The sequence below is a fragment of the Eretmochelys imbricata genome, chromosome 13 (genome assembly GCF_965152235.1).
Source record: "Eretmochelys imbricata isolate rEreImb1 chromosome 13, rEreImb1.hap1, whole genome shotgun sequence".
Lineage (NCBI taxonomy): Eukaryota > Metazoa > Chordata > Testudines > Cheloniidae > Eretmochelys > Eretmochelys imbricata.
This window is the reverse complement of record NC_135584.1, coordinates 6,454,538-6,475,673: the sequence shown is the minus strand read 5'-3', so window position 1 is coordinate 6,475,673 and position 21,136 is coordinate 6,454,538. Positions and strand designations below refer to the sequence as shown.

The window sequence follows — 21,136 nt, the reverse complement described above, 5'->3', positions numbered from 1 at the left end:
TTACTCTGTTGTTTCTGGATCCCTGGTAGAAGCATATCTTGCTTTCAGGTGCTTCTGGTTCTTCTTGACAATAAAGAGCCAGGATTACCTGTACAAGGAACTAGAAACAAGGAGAACCAGGAACTTGTGATTGGTAAGTTCTACAATAACCAACAAGTGCTAGCAAACTAAAAGTGGTCTGAAGACCATTGTTTGTGGACTTGTCTGCAGCTTTCTTTCTCCACGAGTTAAGATACTCAGATGCTGTCACCTGATGGATGTAAAATTCTGATCTGTCTTCGGTACAAGCTTCGGTACAAGCTTCTGTGATGAGCAAAGTCATTTGTTTCTTTATGCTTCATGTAGTTTAACTTCCTAAAAATCCTTCATTTGATTAGTTCTGCTGGACCATCCCAGAATGCAGCTGGCTCTTCCGACAAAGCTTTTGAAGATTGGTTAAATGATGATTTCAGCTCCTATCAAGGGTAAAGTTATTTGACTTGCAAGGAATGTTTATTAAATTAGACACTTCTATATCAACCATTGTGTGTCATGGCCCTTGAGAATACCCTAGACTAGGGCCTTATTATTTTCCGTCAGTTTACATATGCCTCTGTTAATCCATTGGGCCATAATAGACTATGGTCACATCCTAAATAAATAAGTGATAATACATGTCAAAGGATTGGATATAAAAGCATTAAAAAGGGTCTTTTCTTTCCTATGTATCAAGGAAAGGTTTGATGTGCAGTGAAGCTGAGGCTCGTGAGTCAAATATAGACAGTAGTTTTATCACCATGGTGGCCTCCTGGTCTATGAAGCTTTCAGATTCAATAGCCTAGAGCAAAGTGTGTGAAACTCAGGTATTTAATAATGTTACCACTAGGTTCTTCAGTTAATGCAATGAGTTGTATGCAAAAAGAGACCACAGCTCTGAAGAAACTAACTGATCTGTTATACCACAGGAGAAGATTTATTGAGATGATAAAATGTGCAAGGAGGCTTTCTTGTCTGCAGTGCACATTCACTAGCTTTACATAATTGTCTAGTGGTGTTCTTACATGTTAGAAATAAGGTGCAAAAGTGGAGCTGTATGGGGGAGTCATGCACACAGTTTACCTCTACTGCTGATGGAAATTCTACCAGTCCTTTACTTCCATGTGTATGAAAATCTTTAAAACAAAGAAACAAAAATTCAGCCGTATCTTATAATTTATATTTTCAGTCTGATAGTTTTAATGAAATGTATAATAATTACCGTTGTTTTCTGATGGTGTGTGATTTAGTGGCCAAGAGAATCGCTATGTGGGATTTGGGAACACAGTCAACCCTCCGAAAAAGGATGACGACTTCCTCAATAATGCCATGTCTTCGCTATACTCGGTAAGGAGATTCTTTCTCTGAGCTTTCTGTGACTCTTAGCAGTATGTTCCTCAATTTGTAGCCCCTTTATGGGAATATGAATAGAGAGAAAATTAATAGCTGTAATATGCAATACAGGTGCATCTGGGGAACATTGCATATTTCTGTTATTGACACTTCTGTGTCTTCTCAAAGCAATCTGATCAAAAAATCCTGACTCCTCCAACACATTAAGCCTAAAATGCTGGTCCAAAAGACAGGTGGAGACAGTCCTAAAAGGATTCCAAACATCTTAACACTAAAAGAATTGACCACTCTACTGTTGCCAAGGAATGTGCAACTACAAGTAGCGAACTGTTTACCAGGGGCAAGAGATGCCCTAGTGATGGGTGACGGGAGTATAAATAGACAGTTTGGTGATACCTGATTTAAGGAAAAATGTGGGGAGATTTGGATTTTCCTTTAGGGATTGCTCATATTTGTAAGAGTATGTAATATCCTTATTCCCTTTCCCTCCAACACTCTCTCTTGGTGTCAGTCTCCCCTCAGCCATAGAAGTCAAATACCCATTGCAAATGGTTACTTTCTACATTAAGAACATGCAAAAGTCAGTTTGCTCAGACTTTATGTGTATTTCATGGAACTCCTGAATGGGTTACATCTTTAAGTGAAACCAACAAACCTCCCTGCCCCATCCCCTGTGGCTGCTTTTTTGTGCTCCTACTTTCTTCTCTGTGACCTGACGATCCCATCAGAGATAATTCTAGCGGGTCTGGAAGGTTTCCTTGGGTTTGCAGCTCTCATATTTGACACATGCCTAGGTGTTTTGCTTCCTAGAGTTTATTGCATGGTGAATGCAAGATTTCATTACAGCATCGTGACCTAGTGTAGAGGCATTCAGACTTACATCTGCATTCATCTGAACACAACCCTTCAAATACAGTTTTGTACTTTCAAATATGGGGAAGGAATGGGGTAGAAGTTCCATATGGCACAGGATTCTAAAGAAGGGTGGGGGTCATTGGAAAAGGTGTTCACAAATGGGTGAAAAAATGTTTAGTATTCACATTACATATCAAATTCTATAAATGGCACAATTCACAAGCACATGCCTTACGTACCTCTCAGGTTTTTTTTATAGTAAAATACTGCTGTATCATCTAAATCAGTGGTTCTCAACCAGGGGTATGCATACCCCTGGGGATACATAGAGGTCTTCCAGGTGGTACATCAACACATCTGGATATTTGCCCAGTTTTACAACAAGCTACATAAAAAGCACTAGCAAAGTAAGTACAAACTGAAATTTTATACAGACTTGTTTATACTGCTCTATATACTGACATGTAAGTACAATATTTATTTTCCAATTGATTTATAAATTATATGGTAAAAATGAGAAAGTCAGCAATTTTTCAATAATAGGATGCTGTGACACTTTTTTATATTTTTATGTCTGATTTTGTAAGCAAGGAGTTTTTAAGTGAGGTGGAACTTGGGGGTACACAAGACAAATCAGACTCCTGAAAGGAGTACAGTATTCTGGAAAGGTTGAGAGCCACTGATCTAAATCTTTGTCAGACATTATTCAAATGTGATCTGATTGAAACTAGTGACTAAAATGCCCTCTTGTGACTAAACACACAAGCTGCACCTTAAACACCTTTATGTTAACATAAACACCTGTGGTTGAAGTTTATAATTTGCTTGAATTCTCATCTGATTGAGGAAAACAATTTTCTTTATAATATATGAGAGGAATTTGCTGTATAGTTGATGCTGATTAGGCTGAGATGAGAAAAATAGTTATCGAACCTGCTCTATAAAGAGCATCTGGAATTTCAGTTTAGGTTGTCTGTTGTCCCGCGAGCCTACTTTTAACATCAGAATTACAAGAAATTTTGCCATTTGCACATCAGCACCATCACTGTCATTCCTTTTATCAGAATGAAACACAGCAAGATGAGACTACTAATGAAGGGATTTTACTGGAGTATTTAAAGGGACTGTTGAGTACAGACCCTCCACCTTCTTTTATGGACTAGCTAAATTCAGTGGAAAGCATGATGAGCAAAGCACCCTGATCTTTTCTTGTATTATTTTCAGCTTTTTTGCAGAGATGCTCACAAATGTCCATGTACCACTGGAATATCTGTGCTTCAAAATTGACATACTATATGGGGCAGTTATAGGGGTATATCTGATCCATGCAGCTGTTGTTAAGTAGTACTGAAGTAGTGCAGCTGCATAGCTTAACAAATTTATTTGCAGGTGGCCTGCAAAGGAAAAAAATCTGTCTGTGTCCCTTCCCTTCCTTGTTTCTTTACAATGTGTATAAAGAAGGCCTGAAAAGTATGCCAAAGATTTTTTGTTTGTTTGTTTTTACATTAGAAATTCAAATCTTGTCTTCATGTTTTTATTGAAAGTTTCTGCATGATTGGGTAACTAATCGTATTATATCACAAGTATCAAGGAACTGCAAGCTGAACAATAGATAGAGAAAGAAAGTTTAATGAGAATGGTTAAACTGTCACCTTTTTTCTTGGTAGCTCCTTATTAAATTCCTGACCAAAAAAACCATGAGGAAAAAATCTTTATTATAGATTCCACACCCTATTACATTAACTAAGGGTTGAGAAAACTACTGATTGAGTTTCCTGAACTTGATGGAGATCTCCAGAAAAAAAAACAGGCAAAACAAGGCTTTATATTCCTGGTATTTATAAGGCCAAAAAAAACCAACTAGAAATTGTTTTAAGCTTTCCTATAAACAAGGAAAAAATCAATAATGTATCTGCATCTGCTTCTTATGAGCCCCTTAATTTTTTTTGTTTTGTTTTGTTTGAATGCACTGGCTCTTGGCTCCCTTTTCACCTTCTTCCAGGCTTATACCTAAGTTTCACTCTGCCCTTTGCCCTTTCCCCCAGATGTTAACTTTCACAAAACGCAAACTAATCTTGCCGTGTCCTGTACTTATTCGGGCTCTACCAACATTTTGTCTTCTCTTGCTATCATTGTGAAAATGTTTGTATTTAGAGAGAAACAAAAGCATTGTGAAGTTTTCTCCACTAGAATAACCCATGTTCAGGATTGTTCGTGTTACCGTCATTATCATCAGGGTTTGTACTATGGGAATGCACAAGAGAACAAGGGAAAGTCATTGCAGTATTTTTTACAGTTCAGTGGAACTTTGCCACAAACAAATCTGTCTCAATTTGTGGGCATCTCTTATGGCTACAAAACAGGTGTGCTACAGAATATATTGACTTTGTTTCACTATTACATGTTAAATTAAGCTTAGTCACTTCCTCCTCCTCCCCCCCCCCCTTTTTTTTTTAAAGGGATGGAGCAGTTTTACAACTGGAGCCAGCAAGTTTGCCTCAGCAGCTAAAGAGGGTGTAAGTAACCAAGAAAATTTTTCAGTCTTATTGTTGCAGTGGTCTAAGTATTCTGTTAGCTCTATTTGGCCTCTTGACAGGGATTTATCTTGAAATAAATAATAAATGCTCCATATTGTAAGTTGAACCCCTGACTTCTGTGTCCCCCTCCTTCCTATCTGTATTATTTTAAAAAATGGAAATGTTTATGTACTAAGTATAAGCAAAGCTGAGCATGGTCTTTGGTACAAGTTTTCATAGGCAGATTTATATGCATGGTGCATAAGAAGCTGTGCAGGTTTTTTTAGTTCAGTTTCTAAAAACTACACTTGGGACTTTAGATCTAAATTTACAATGAAAAGTGAACATTATGGAGGCATAATCATGTTCACAGGTGTGCTTATGTTCTATTCCTTTCCCTTTTGAGCTCTAGCATACCTTTTTCCAGATGTTTGCATGCTGTTCTTTTGAACACAATCTATAAAGCTATATTCTACTGTGATTTTTGTTTTGCAGTGACGGGCTTGTGTTTTGTTATTCTTTCAGAATTATGGTGATGAGCAGTATACTTTATATATATCTCTTAGTATTGCAGTATTACATTCTGAAATTAAAGCAGATAGAATGAAGTAGAACAAAGAAGAGGTTTTTAGAGTTTGAGGACTGACAGACCAGTGGTTGAGAGCTAAAAATATCTTAAGGCATTTGTTCTATCCTTGGGAGTCTCTGCCTTCTTTGGTGTGCATAATTTTTCACTAATGGTAATGATTAAATCATGAGCTGTGATCCCTTTGACTGCACTCAACAGCCTGAATCAAAGTGTAGGGGTCCTTGTTGTCCCACACCATATCAAATATCAACCATGTGACCACCACCTTATAAACATGTTCCAGCCGTGTCTCCCCTTTTCCCACCACTACAAGATCAAAGGGCCTAAAACTTGTCCTCATTCTCTCCCCACCATCTCATGGGATCTCCGTCTTTCAGCAGAGTTTTTCAGCTTTCAGCCATACTAAGTTGGCCATTGAAGGGGAAATAGCTGCCGGAGGTAGGTGCCTGACTAGGAGCCTCTAGAATCAAGCTACCAAAGCCTTATACATCCAAACTTTCAGTCATCCCACCACAGAATTAAATGTAATTTACCATCTAGTGCCAGCAACTCTTGACAAACCACGCCACACCTCAGTTTGTGCTCTTCTCATCTGCTGTAGGCCTCTCCTATGGATTCATGAGAATTTCATATTTTGGACATTGGTCCTACTTCCTGTATTTTCCACTTATTTATTTTTGGATATGCATACACAGCTTTGGTTAGGCATTTCTGTAAATAATTGGAGCACTGCGCATAGATATCAAGAGAAGAATAATTAACATTTATTTACCATTCTTTTTTTAAAGGAGTTTTGTTTTCTGGGGCAAGGGTGTGGATTAGTACTGAGTCAAGCCAAGTTAGTGTTTTCTGCAGAAATTTCACACTGAGCTACACATTGTTGACTTGGTCGGTTGCTTTGTGTTTCAGTTTTTTAGTTCAGTAGACTTACTCTGATCTATAAAGTCAGACTGATTTACTCAGGAAGCACATCAGGGAAAGATGGCGGTGAGGTATCTAGAATTCTGAGTTGTGAGAGGGAGTTTCTGGCAAAACTAGGCTACAGTGTTTCCCCTGTCTTTATGCCCCCTTTTGGCAAATCATTTTATAGCTATGTCTTGGGGATTATATAAGTACTATAGACTTACAATTAGAGCTAGTCAATATTTCAATATTTAAAAAATAAATGAGGGGAGAAACTTTTGTGAAAATGTTTTCTTTTTTAAAAATCCCAGTTTTTGTTCACTTCTGTATACAGTTGATACATTCAAAGAAGGATGTAAGGAATGTACTTTTTTTACAGCTAAACATGTTCTAAGAAATAGAGCGTGAAATCCTGGGCACCATTGAAGTCAACATCAAAACTCCCATTGGTTTCAGCTGGGACCAGGATTTCACTCACCATGTCTGTTAGGGGGAAAAAATGAAGTTGATCTAAACGATTTTTTTTCTCTCCATTTTACAGGCTACCAAATTTGGATCTCAAGCAACTCAAAAGGTGATTAAAACTAGTAGCTCTGTGTCATTTACAGTAATCAGGCTTATTAGGAATCCCTACCAATTCTCTTTATACAAGATGTCTTGGATCTGGTCCTTGTGAAACTATGGTGTGTATCCTCAGTGCTGCATATTTGCATCTGTATAACTATATGCTAGGATCTTGTCTCTTAAAAACTACATATTAGGTTTTATTCCCACAGGCATTGTGACATTTTTACAGTACACATAAATAATGGGTGTAATTATTTGCTATTGAAATTAAACAGTTTGAATGAATGAATGGTTTGATGCCATACAATATTGTGGTGATTGTGTTTTCGAGACACTTAAGGATGGTTTCTCCTTAAAGTATAAGCTTCTCATTTTTGTGTGTGGTCTATAAGTAGGTGTTTTAATAGAATGCATGTGCTCATTCCATTGCATGAATTGAAAATAACAGCACATTGAATAATATTGTTGAGTTAAGATGCTTATGTGTAAACAGACAACAATTACAGATATACAAATATTTCGTTAGTTTTCTAGGATTAAAGTGGGGACAGTCAGATCTGAATTGCCCACAGCTCTGACATAAACATGGTCTGTTTTTTGTGGAACATTTTTGAAAATCCCAAGCTGGAAAGCAAAAATCTGGCTTTACTCTTTGAATTACCCAAGGGATATGATTAATTAAGTGCCAAAATCTGAATGTTTTGTTTTGGGTTGGAAGGGCATTATGTATAGTACATGAAAGAGTCTTGCTCTTGAACTGTGATTCGTGTGTGTACAGCATTAGCCTGAGTTTCATGGGATATTGTTCAAAACAGGGTTGGGAAAGGCATGGGAAGGCTTGGTGGTCAGCGGGGAGTTATAGAGGTTCGTACGTCACTATCTCACATTATAGGCTAAAATGTATATGTTTTTGAAGGATTAACAAAGAAAATGTCACTCAGAAGGACTTCAACTTTAACCCTAGCTAAAAGCAATAAGATATTTATCGCTTGGCTTGAATGAGAAAAGTTTAGTGTTATACAGGTCTTCCTCTACGTATGATTTCCCATTTTGAAACCTATTCTTTATATACTGTTACATTTAGTGTGGGTGTGCATCTTTATAATATAGAGAACTAAATGTAGAAGATCAGCTCTACTGACAAGCACTTTAGCAGATTGTTCTTCTTCAGCTCCTGAGCCATATTAATGGTAGCTCAAATTTGCTAATTAACAACCTGATCTGTTGCTTTATAGCACACATTTAGAATCTGGCTGACTCTGAACTGTGGTGTCCATGTATTTTGTAATTAAGTTTAGCCACTGGACATTAAACAGACTTCTGCTCATTATTTCTCTTGTCAGTAGAGCCTGGAATTGGAAAAGAATCATGCTACTTAACTTGCCTGAAAAATGCTTCAATTTTTTTGCTAAAAGCTGCTTCTTCTACCTTCCTTGCTCTTTTTCTCTTGTGCTGTCTGGGTAAAGTTTTGGGGCTACAAGCAGCAGCCAGAGCCGGTAAAGCCCTCACATATATTCACATGCATGGGCGCTTTGTCACTGTTCGTGCTGAATATGTGTGTTTGCTCTTGAGCTGTCGTTTTTTATTTCCTTTTTTTTAAGTCAGTCATTTTTTTAATAGTGTTGTGTGCATCATTCTGTAATGTCTCTTCAAGCCTATTTAAAATAGGTTAAATTAGTTAAAAAGAGCCAGTTCTGCCCTCTGGTATGTTAGAGAACATTCTATACAGCAAGCCATGCTACCTGCAAATGTTTATGGTGTCAGTTTCTCCTTCTGCATGTGGAATTCAGGAATGATGTATATACCAAATAGCTTTGGAGTGCCATTTGAAGCCAGAATTTAGTAAGAGAGCCCCACAGAAGGAACATAGTGTTTGTTGTACTGGATCACACCATACCTTTGTCAAGCTTGATATCCTGTCTTTCACAGTGGCCAATACCCAGTGTTTCAAAAGAAGACAAAACCATGTCACCCACTGCCCCTTTCTGTACCCATCTGCAAAATTGTGCAGTCCTGTTACTGTACAAAAGGGTCCTCCCTGATATCTGCAGTGATCCATTGCTCCCTTAAGCATCATATTTGATATTCTTTGATCACTAACCATAGTTAATTATACCTTTTTATGACCATAAATTGGACAATGTCTGAGTTAATAGGCATAAAATATGCTGATTTCTAATTCTGTGGGGATTTTTGTGTTTTGGGTTTTTGCAAATATTTGTTTATGAAGAGAATAAATGGCAGCATCTTAGCACATAAGCAGCTTTTCAAGAACTAATCAGTGTAGTGTACTTGTCTCCCAATGGTTGGTTAAAGATTATTCCTTTTCTCACTGTCCATAATAAAACAATTTTAACAGTTATGAAAAACTCCAAGTCACTCTGTCCTTTTAATATTGTCCTGCCAAACTCATTTGTGACTTCCTCACTCTTACAGTGTGGATTTGCATGCTGTAAACCTCCTCTCTAAAGTACAACAGCCTTGTGCATCTGTCCTAGATATAATTACAGTTTTCCTCCTAGAATGTCTGCACATCTCAGCAGAGAGAGAAGCTTAAGCCATAAAATAGTGTAATAATCCTTTCACATGGGTATGACTGTGGTGTATTGCCTAGAAACAGGGAAATTATTAATAGATGACATTGCCTGCATCAGAGGAAGGGAGTATTTCATTGTGAAAGAATTAATATTCTTTCCTGATGTAAAGGCCTGTTTCTGCTGGTAATCCCATTAACAAGAACGTGTAAGGGTACAGTTGCTCAGTTTTTCAAAATATTTACTAAAGCTCATGGCTTAGCAAGAGGCCTGCCTTCTGGGCTGTTGCTGGTTGAAAGGTTGTGCCAGCTCAAGGACAGACCTTTCTTGGGCTGTGGGAACTTTCAGCAGCCTTTATTGCCTTTTATCTGTGTTTTTCTTTTTCTTCTAGCACTTTCTCTGTAGTGTTGCATTGTGTGTGCTTTTAGCTCACTATGTTGCTTATATGAGGCAAAGCTTAAGGCTTTTCTGACCTATGTTCTTTGAGCCTCCTGGAGGCTAGTTTCTTGGCAGTGAATGTTGGCTGTATTTTATGAAGGAAAATATAACTGACTTTACTTTTGTTTTGCTTTTAAATAGGCATCAGAGTTAGGTCAGACTTTAAATGAAAATGTTCTCAAACCTGCACAGGAAAAGGTAACTTTGGAAATGAGTAAATTACGTACAGAGTATTTTTGTGTTACCTAGGAAGTAATTTTGTTTTTTCCTGGCACAAGTAGTTAGTTTATTGCCAGCAAATTCACTTATTTTACATATCCTGGCACAATAGCAGAGGGAAAATGCCAAATAATTCAATATTAATATTACCAAAAAAATGTTCGTGGCAAAATTGTCCTCATTTTGACGGGCTTCATGTCCAAATCAATCCTGAGAGATCCGCATTTTCTCTTGCTTTGTTCTCCTTCCCATGAGCTGCCCTGTTACAACCATCTTCCTTCATGTGATGGAAGAGTGGCTGGAACTCCATTCAGAGCCCCTCATGGCACCTCTTAATTGGCTAGAGAGGTCAGTGATAAGCAAATATTTTGATTAGTAATATTACCTTAGTGAGCGTTTAATTTCATAGTAGTCATGCTTCTCTGACTGCTAGTACTGTTCCCTTTCAAATAAGCATCTTGAAGGCATATCAGAACATCCACAGCTACATAAGGGTTAATATAATCTGATCAGTAATGTGGTTTCTAATTGATTGCAGACAGTTTTTAAAAGAAATATGTTCTTGATTTTTTTTTAGATCCTTGCCTTAATCAGCTAATCTCAAGGATTATATGTATTCATAAAACAGAATATACTCGACCTTTATCCCATTCAGTCATTTTACTAGGAAAAGATTAACTGTTAGTGTCACTTCTGAAATTATTGCTATATTGTTTACTGGAATTTAGAATATAGTTTTAAAGGATCAAAAGCAGGATGGAAAGCCTGTCTCCTCACATGTATAGTTATTTACACTTTAGCTGTAGATACAGGAATGAATGCTATGTGTGCTTTCCAGGTAATCCAGCTGGCAAAAAAAGAAAGCTTAGCAGCCATTCTGAGTGAGTGGCCCTGGCTAATTTTACCTATTTTAATCATAGAGTCTCCATAATAGGTCAAATATTGTCTTCCCTGTTCTTGTGGAACACAGTTTTTATATCTTTTTCCCAGGTGACGTGCATTTAATTTATCCTGTACGTCTACACATTTTGGAGCAATCCTAAAATTTGTATAATTAGCCCTTCATGTATGAGAATGTGATGATCCACTTACCTATAAATCTTTTCCTAAACATACTTATTTTTACTGTTAATTAAAAACATTAATTTTTGTTTCATGGGGGAACATAGTACCAGCACTGTAGAATATGGATTCATGTCTGATTTGAAAAAATTAAGCCTATCACCCAGGTAAATCAGTCCTCTTGTATCACACACTCATTACATTGTCTTTTTTTATGGGGAGTTTTCCACTATCTAATGTGATCCTGAATCATTTCCAGAATAGAATCTTATCAAGATTTTTGTTTCGGTTGAGCTGGTATAGATGCAAATAGGGTAATTTATAATACAAAGTATATTGCAGCCAGTACATTTTCTTAGGGTGCTTTTCCTGTAGCTGACTTCCATGTTTTGGAAGACTAGTGTAGTGAAGGATGTTGTGCATTAGGTAAGGTGAATAATGGCAAACTGCCCTTGGGCATTGCTTTGTTAATTTTATTTAGAATAAACTGTCTTCTAGAATTACATAATTGACAGCAGCCAGTGACAGTCTGGCCCATGTGTAACTATATCAGGTCACTTGTAGACTTTTGTATTAGGGTGATTGTTTTATACCAGCTGAGAAACTAAATTCCAGTGTGCTCCAAATGACCAGGAGGCAAGGATATGAAGGTTTTTGTAAGGTTTCCACTAAATTTGTGTAAATGGTAAAAACATATCATTCTTATAGTTGCCTTGTTTTCAGTCTCTCCAGAATACCATTTTATGCAGTAAAACATATTCTTTGTAAATGGCCATGCAATATGTTTTTTATCTGTATGGTGTGTTTTTCCCGCCCCCACTCTTCCCCCCAATTCTCAAGTTTCCTGTAATAGTGCCAATCCAAAGCCCAAATAAGTCAATGGAAAGAGTCCCATTAACGGTTAAAAGCTGAGGATTAGCTTGTTAGTAGCAGCAGACTTCATATTTTATTTTCTTAACCTCATTGTCTATTGAGTCAAATATACTTTAGCTTGTTTTTAACTTTTGTCTCTAGCTGTTATCACAAGCTGTCCTGTTTTAAGCTATAGACACCATTTTGTTTCATGACTAACTACGGACATTTTGATCCCTCTAGGTGAAAGAGGGAAAAATGCTTGATGAGTTTTCCATGGGGGTATCTCATCTGGCCGCCAAGGTACGAAGGGGCCTGCCTACCCATTAGGAGGCCAGCTACTAAGCCAGTCTCCATATTCTTTCATGTGCACAGGTCACACAAACACAAGTGATAAGTGTCTTATAAAACAAAATCCATAAGATGTGTGTGTTTCTGCTTTTTGCTATTATCTGTACCCAATACAAGTAATCTGGGAAAGGGATATTTTAAACACAAGATTGCTTATGCCATTGTCATAATAAAATAGCTTGATACACAGACAAACTGAGTGTAAATAGCTACAGGTACATTAATCAGATCTTAGTAGCATCTGAATAATGCTTACACTGACAGCGAAATGTGGATTTGTAATAGAGTCAGTGACCCAGATGTTTGACAGTAAATGTGTGCTAAAGAATATGGAGACAGCTTAAATAAAATATGTACACTTATTAACCTTATTAATGTATGTACCTTTTTCCCATTATGCTGACATTGCTTGGTAACATGGTAAGTGCTCCCTACTACTGCTAGTTTCAGAACACTTGCAACATTTTATAACACTCTATTTCAGTAATTTGCACAGCATTGCCTAGTGCTGTTGATGTCCTAACTGTTGTCAACAGTTAAAGTTAATATTGGAAGTCACCGTGCCAGGAGTTTTTCCTGCTTGAAAGGATGGGAATGATGGAATGCTTCAACAAAAAAGTGAATTAATGTCTTGTCAATTTTGCTCAAAGTCTGGCAATTTGCCCCAGCGTACACAGAGCCCCAATTGGTGTATTTGGATTTCAGAATAGTGCTCATTATTGATGCCATTTCATTGGTTGTGCTTATGATCTCAGCCTAACAGAAGGAAAATGTGTTTTGGAATTCCTCCAACAGTAACATTCAAGAAATTTAACTTTTGGCCTGTCCACATGAGCACTAAAATGAAATTGTTTTTGGAAACTGTTGGTTAAACCACTTAAGTATATTTACAGTATTGCTGTGCGAATAAAGTCAGACCCTGCAGCAGATCCGGAATTTAGTTAAACATCAATGTCTTTGGATTAACTGTGGATTTAGATCAGGGTAATCGAGATCAGAATATGGCTCCTAGTTTATGGTAATTTGATAAATCACGTTCAAAATTACTTAGCATCCAAATACCATTCTAGAACTATATTTGGTTTAAAATTTGCTTAGCATGGACACAAGCCTTGTTAAACAGTATTAAATTTCATAATGGTTTAAAAATTCTAGACAGGGCTTCATAATCTAAGGATATCAAGTTAGATCTGTTCCAGTATTTTCTTGCTTGTGAAGATCTTTATGTAGCTCTAGCCATGTGCCTAGTTTCTTATACCTGTTTATTAACGTATGTTACTAAATATCCATCAAGTCCCTCACTTTTATTCTTGCTGATTTACAAAATCTACAGTAAAACAGATTGGTGAGTGTGTGGCTAGCTCCCCAACTAATGATCAGAACGGCTATAGATGCATGCAAAACTGGTGCTTTACCACTTTTCAGGGAGCACACCATTTATGCACAAAAGTTGGCATACCAACTTGGAGTCTGGGGCTAAAAACATGGGGTCTGAGTCTGTTGCCCAGTACTTTATGCTGCCATTCACACTAGTGCAAAGTGGATGGAAAATATTACCATTCTAAACGGTAACGTTTTGCATTTTCACAATGACATCACAAAATCCAGTGCAATGGAGAATCAGGTGCCCCTTCCTGCTCTGAGCAATTCCAACATTTTCATCAGAAATATCTAAAGTAAAAGTCAAAAGCTGTCACTACCAAAAATCAGGTGAATAAAGTAAGTCCTGGTTGCATCCTTTTTGTTGTTGTTGTTAATTGCTCACTTGTTAAGCACTGTCCAGTCAATGTTTCTTTCATCGACCTTGCAAAATCATAATGAAAACTTAATAGCCTAGACATAACAATGACTTGCCATGATGATGACAAAAGATATCCTATTTTAATTGCCATACTGGCCTCCTGAGTGGGTGAGTCGAATGTTGTGAGGCTGCTTTAAATACATGCCTTCATATGCACGGGGGTGTGTTCTGTGGTGGTGTGACAGATTTAAGTTACCAATTTGTCTGGAGCGTCGGGTGATCAGGCTGATGCCACAGGATCATTAAAGGAGGAGATGACGTAACACACCAAGTGTCTAAGTTTTAAAGCTTTATTGATAAAATAATAACAGCAGCGAGTGCTGGGAATGCTCGCACGTCACTTAGGGGAAGAAAGAAAGCATTAATGCCCCAAGCCCTAACGCACTTTCATGCTCACATACGCACTACCCAAGACTGGCCAGGCCTGGGTATAACATCAGAAGAAGAGGCGGGGGGAAGGATGGACGAGAGTGCTGTCCTGGGCCCAGGCCGTCCAAGTCTGCTGTTGCTCTCCAAGTTGCTCCAGCTCTCAAGAGGGTTTTAAGTCCTGGGCTCCTTGGGGGTATTCCTCTCAGGGACTTCGGCTTCTGGTGCTCTTTGTGCCAGTCCAAACCAGCTTGCTGTGGCCTTCTCGGTTTCCCAAAACATCCTGGCTCCAGAGACCTTTTTTTCCCTTCTATTGGCCGTCGCTGTCGCGGTCTCATTTGCTCTCACTGTTCTCGCTGCTATCTCTGCAGCTCTGCTCAACTTAGTTCTCCTCTTCTCATGGCTGGGCAGCTGCTGATTTCTTGTCGAGCCCATGACCTTGGGCTGGGGCCAGTATCTTATCTTCGGACGGAGCTAGCTGAAGTGTTGAGTTAACCCGTTCTCTGCTCTTCTTCTTTCTCCCCCCGGCCTCTCGTATTCTGCAAAGGAAACATCCACTCTCCACTCACACACCTTTGACCCTCCCCAAAATGATTTGCGATGCTTGCAACAGCGTTAGCCATATACAGTGCTGTTCTGCCTTCCCGGGGGACTCCCTGTGGGGAGGGGGCATTGGGTTTTGACAGTGGTGCATTGTGGATTTTGGGTAGCAGTCTTTATTAGAACAAATGGGTGAGCCCAGTCCAAGTACGAGGTAATTCATTAAGTGTGAAATAACTTGGTTCTTTTTTTCCAGGTTCAGGGGGTAGGCAGTAAGGGATGGCGGGATGTCACCACTTTCTTTTCCAGCAAATCAGATGATCTTTCTGAAAGGTACTATCTTTTTGTTTGTTTTTCTTCTCTCTAAAATACATGGACTCATAAAGTATGTCAAGATATAGCCTGTGTTTTCCCTATAATTTAAAAGTAGCAGGGAAAACTTTTCCTCAGCAATACTAGTGTCTTTAATTTTAGTAGGAAGAAACATTTTTCTTTCATCAAATTTTCACTGGTTTTCAAAAGTAATATATATGTACTATAGAGGCACACAAATAACATTTAATATAATAAACAGGTAATATGGGGCACACAAATACAATTTAATTTAGCTGGCCATCAGCTCTGGGTCTTGCATTGAGAACAAAATAACTCTGAATGTAACTTTTTTTTAATTCATACCAATTCACATGGAATACATCATCTTTTTTATATTTTCAGGGTGCTTACCCAAACGAGCTAAATCTGGAAATTAAAACCCAAGGCAGACTCCATTCTAAATATATTCAAGTTCTTCTGCCTTGCTCATCTTTGTCATCTCCAAGTTGCTTTGAGCAAAGGATACTGGCACTACTGTTTTGTCTGTTCTTGTTGGTTAGTGTCTCAGCTGTAAAATTAAATGCAGAAATACCATTTTTTCCTTGCAGAAATACCTAATTTTTAAGAAAAAAAAGGAAAGGAGGACTTGTGGCACCTTAGAGACTAACCAATTTATTTGAGCATGAGCTTTCGTGAGCTACAGCTCACTTCTCATGCTCAAATAAATTGGTTAGTCTCTAAGGTGCCACAAGTACTCCTTTTCTTTTTGTGAATACAGACTAACACAGTTGTTACTCTGAAACCTGATTTTTAAGGTGATGACAGACAAGCTTAGTAGGAGCTGGAGGTGAAGGTTTACGCTTAAGCAGATTTATTAATTCAGTAATGTGAGATGAGTGGTACAAAAGCTGATATTTTCCCCCATCTGTTCTTTTTTGCTTTAAAGACCACCTGAGGGAGACAGCTATCAGAACAGTGGAGGAGAGGGCTACCAGAACAATGCTGTAGATCAAAGCTTCTGGGAAACATTTGGCAACTCGGACCCACCCAAGGCTCATAAATCCCCAAGCAGTGACAGTTGGACCTACGTGGATAATTCCACAGAGAAGAAGAGCTCTGATAGCTGGGACGTCTGGGGTTCGGGGACAGTCTCCAACAACAAGAACAGTAACAGCGATAGCTGGGAAAACTGGGAGACCAACTGGGAAAATGCAGGAGGGGAGAGCAAGACCAAAAAATCCCCCAAGAAAATGACAAAAGTGTCTTCAGCAGCTGATGATGGGTGGGATAACCAGAACTGGTAGGACTCTGTAACCCTGCTTCGCATGGCGAAGGAAGGAGTCCATGCTGTCTGATGAAAAAAGTTTCACACACAACTGGATTAACATGGTTGTCCTTATTGACCTGTTACCTTGTGCTTCCCCTTCATTCTCCTTTCTTTTGTTCCAGTTTAGAAAAACAAAGTGTCTCAGTCTCATCATGACCATATGAAGATATGGCTGTCCCGCTGTAAAGGATAGTAATAGATATATTCTCCTCACCATAGCGCTATTGGAGCTGGGTATGCTAAGCTCTTAACATGAGAATTCAGAGGAACAAATCAGTGCAAGCATGTTTTCATGGCACAATACTGCATGTGTAGTTTCTTAGGATTGCCCCTCCAGTATTCCTAACTTCTAATGAAGTTCTAGAGAACATGTGGGGTGGGGTGATGCCGGGAAAGGAGGGGATATATCTTCAACAGATAGCCAGCAATTGAACGAGTGAACTGCAGTTGAATAAGTACCAGTTTAAATGCCTCTCTCTACTGCTGGGACTGCATTAAATCTGGCAGTTAAAAATGGCCATTAAGACCCTTTTTATTGAAGCTGTATTTTTAAATTTTGCAAGGTTTGAGAACTTTTTTTAAACCTTTTTTTTCCTTATAGAGAGAATTCCTAGATGAGCAAAAAACTAGAGCTAGATAATTGTTAGTATGTAACTCACCGTTTTGTCAGCCTGACCATATAGGAGTGTTCAGAATGGCACCACTTCTTCTTGCCCTTTGATTTAGGGATGTACACAGTGCAGATTTTCTGCAGGTGTATCATGCGGAGTTGTGGTATTTTTCCCTTTAACCATTAAGAAGTGTCTTCCTCTCTTTAGCTTTCTTCCTTCCAGATTCCTAATTTCATCTGCTATGTTTTTGTTAAAATGAAAGTTTTTTCCTCTTCTGCTTGAGCTTTTATCAGCATGTGTTGATCACAACAGCAATGAAACTTTGGAAAAATCCAGCAACAGCAAGATAAAATGGGAGAAGAGAGTGAAAACAAAACATTGTTAAAGACAGAGACAAGCTAATTTCGAGATGAATAGAACTCTGGGTTTAACAGTGAAACTTAAATTCGGCAGATTGATTACGCTAATCTTCTCTTTAGTTTGTCAAATAGAAACAATTCTAGAATTGTTTAAACCACCTTTTCCTCCACAATTTCCCCAATACCTTTATATATAAAAAAAAAAAAAATTTCAGAGGCTCTAGTCAGGTCTGAACTTTGATTTTTTTTTACTTTCTTTTCACGATTTATAAACCCATAATCTTTGAATATGGAAAACTAAAATAGAGGAATTCAGATGTTTCCTTTAACGAAGGTGTCTTATGTTAAGTATCTGTCTGCTGTGGGTGGGGTGTAGCTCTATTTTTTTATTGTTACTGGGATATAATGTTGTAAATATACAATATAAGTGACTACTGTAGTTAGAAGTCACTTGAAAACTTCAAATCATGGTGCCATTGGATAATACTTCAGACACCAGTGTGGAATTCTGTATCGTAGACGTTATTTGTGAACCTTCAGAGAGTAAGAATATCTTTGTATTGACAAGCTGACCAAATGATAGCTGATGCTGATCATTTGATAAGTTTTCTGTCTCAGCTATTGCTCAGTTTCTGTCATTCACCATGGAGAAGGTTCAAATTTAACCAGTGGATATTGGCCATAAATGAATTGTCTTCAGCAGCCAGAAAAAAAAAATCATGAATTACCCAAAAGTATTAATGGTTTCTCCATTTATAGTCTAAGTAGTAACATCTGTATTGATATTATGGAGAAATTTTGATCTTGCAGGATTATTTCTTGTATTTCCATCACTATTGTCTTTCTAATTATCAACTGAATATTTTTCTGATCTTACATGCTGCTTCCCCATCCTTATCTCAATGGTTTTCTCTTGATTTAGTGCCCCTTCAGTAACCTTTTAGTGATATGTTGAGACCCACACCTAACCTGAGTACTTTATGCAGTGCTAGTAATTATCCGGAGTTTGCTTGTGCCAGACTAATTCAAGGCTTTGTGTGTCACACTAAGGAATCCTAGTTGCCGAATGACCCTTTTTAAAATGGCAGCAGCACAGCAAGATCTAAGACTCCAATGCTTCTTGTGGTAGTAGCGCCATTTTCAAGAACATTTACAGCCAGAATCCATACGAGTGGTTTTACTGGAATTTCTGCTCTTCTGTTTCAGAGATATTGTTGTCATGGCTTGACTGCATGTTAAACATGTAACGATTCTTGTATTTTATGCTTCCGCTTCTGTTACTTGTTCTTCCTTTCACTTGTCAACTGCCCAGTTTGAAACTAATGCATGTACTTCGCAGGCCATGCTGTGTAATTTGTATGTGAAGTGGTATTGCCCAGACTTTGACTAGCAATTATCTTTTGTGAAGTGTTGCAGTAGTAGTGACAGCAAAATGCACCTGATTAGCTGGGTTGCCTGACTTCTGAAGTTTTGTCTAATGTGATGTGAAGCTGATTCAGCTTCCTGTGTACTATTTTATTACTGTCTTTTTTCACCAGCCTCCTGAAATAGGTTGAGCTATCTATGTAAAAATAATTTGTGCATATGCTATTGTCCCTGTTCTCCCCACTTTTGTGGTTTGCCCAATAGGGAATTGTTTACATCACACTTGCAGCTAAGATTGGCTCAACGTAGTTTTTTAGGCCTCTACTCGAACGTAGTGAAAATCAGTGCCCTGTCTGGGTACAACTTTGTGACAGGGGTGTTCTTCCAATCCAGGAGAAAGTGAAGGAATAGCTTCCTCCTTTGCACTGTTGTAGGGAGTCCTAAGATACCCTTACACTTCCAGAGAGGTACTGCAAGGTGGTTAAAAAGTAACATTGTGGTGGAAGATACAGATGGATCAGTAAAACTGGGCCTGTTGCTCAATCCAAGTGCATGCAGTTCCCATTCATTTTAGCACCCCTGAATCAAAAATGATTTTGATCGGAATCCAAATGGTCCAGCATGTCTTTGAGGAGAGGTGAGAGGAGGGTGAAACTAGGGCATTTCCTCTGGCCAATTTTTGTTCTCCTTGGTTTTAGTTTATTAGCTACTAGTTGGATAGGAAGCCACTGCCATTTGAAAGCCGTTCAGTTGTGGGGGGGCGGTGTCAAAGCCCAGTTCTTAGTGGGAATATTTTCTTATCCTCAAAGGCACCCTCACAGCTGGCACTGCTATGTTCTTGACCTACCAATAACCGAATGGTGGCGCCTCAGCTGCATAGATATGGCCCAGCACGGAGTTTGAGACAGATTCTCAGGGTATGCAAGCCTGTAGTGCCACAGTATGCCGTGCCTGTGTTGTGGATAAACGGGACTTTTGTTTTCAGAACTCTGTCTTGCACCTTTCACTAGCATGGAAAAAAAAATTGTTTAAAAAAAAAAATGAAGGGGAGATGGATGCTAGGGAAACGGTGACTGGAGAAGTTTTCTATTGGATACTGCATCACCAAGGTTAGCCTTCCCAGTGTTTCAGTCTCCATTTCATTTAAACTGGTGGATCTCATCAATGGCAGATTTCAGCACAGAACTTCTAGGGCGTTCAAACTCGGTGCTATTTGCGAAGGAGCAAAACATCTTAGTTCTTGAGTGTTCCCAAACCAGAAACTGGATCTTCTGTTTCTAGCATTTAGAATTTTGAAATGTTGCTTTCATTTTGTCTTGAAGCCTGTCACTAGTTACTAAATTTCAAGAAATCTTTGGCCAACTCTCCTTAATTCTTGATCTGTATGATAATGCTGCTGCTTTTTTCCCCACTCCAAACATTGTAACATTCCGCAGGTAGATAATGTATTTCAGTGTAATAATCTGTGCAATAATTTAATAAGTGTGAATGAAACCTCCTTTGTATTCTAATCCAGGAAATAAGATTTAAAGATGCAGTGCCCCTTCTTGAGGTCACAATAGCAATCAACGAAAGTATGTCAGTATCCCTATTGCCTTTGTAAGTGATCTAATTTTAAAATCCCGGCCCAAGGAGGATTTGTGCAATCTAGAGCTGAAATAAAAGTAAAGAAGAGGAATCTAATGCTCATTACTAGTGTTAGATTGTAATGACCTAGAATGACCTCTTCTAGAGCCATTTTTGTGCCAGCAGAAATTTGGTAAATGAGGAGGGTACTGTATCTTTAATTTTCCTTATGTGTTATGTGAAGTTCACGGGAATGGCAATTTCAGTGAACAATATTCCTTGTTCTATGGAGTGGTACTGGACTTGAACTGCAGTGTTCTCTTTTAAAAGAGCATTACAATAAAGCAAAGAGAAATGGAATAGAGCGGTGTCAATCTCCTGAAGGGACTACACAATTTTAGAAGCCTAGGAAATACCATCCCCTCTGTGTGGGCCTCTTTTTGTCTTCAATACAGTGAAACCTGATTTAAATGATCACTTTAGGGATAATACAAAATAGGTTGTTTAGTGCAGGTGGTCTCGCTAACAAAAGTGAAGTGGATTGTTACCCAAATAAATGGATACTGTGGGGTAATCCAAAGATAGATAGTATCCTAATATTTTGACTGCGGTGTCACTGTGAAAATGGGCTG

At 38.4% G+C, this 21,136-nt stretch overlaps 1 protein-coding gene across 2 annotated transcripts in view; it reads left to right on the top strand.

Annotated features, from left to right (window-relative positions):
* Window positions 1-20,864, top strand: part of ARFGAP1 (ARF GTPase activating protein 1) — a 31,839-nt gene extending 10,975 nt beyond the window's left edge. For both annotated transcript variants that reach the window (XM_077831647.1, XM_077831648.1), the window contains 8 exons: window positions 378-464; window positions 1,266-1,362; window positions 4,683-4,739; window positions 6,773-6,805; window positions 9,912-9,968; window positions 12,147-12,206; window positions 15,218-15,294; window positions 16,223-20,864. In XM_077831647.1, the coding sequence (XP_077687773.1) occupies window positions 378-464; window positions 1,266-1,362; window positions 4,683-4,739; window positions 6,773-6,805; window positions 9,912-9,968; window positions 12,147-12,206; window positions 15,218-15,294; window positions 16,223-16,580 (826 nt within the window). In that variant the 3' untranslated portion in view covers window positions 16,581-20,864. The remainder of the gene's footprint in view (window positions 1-377; window positions 465-1,265; window positions 1,363-4,682; window positions 4,740-6,772; window positions 6,806-9,911; window positions 9,969-12,146; window positions 12,207-15,217; window positions 15,295-16,222) is intronic.
* Window positions 20,865-21,136: the final 272 nt, after the last annotated feature.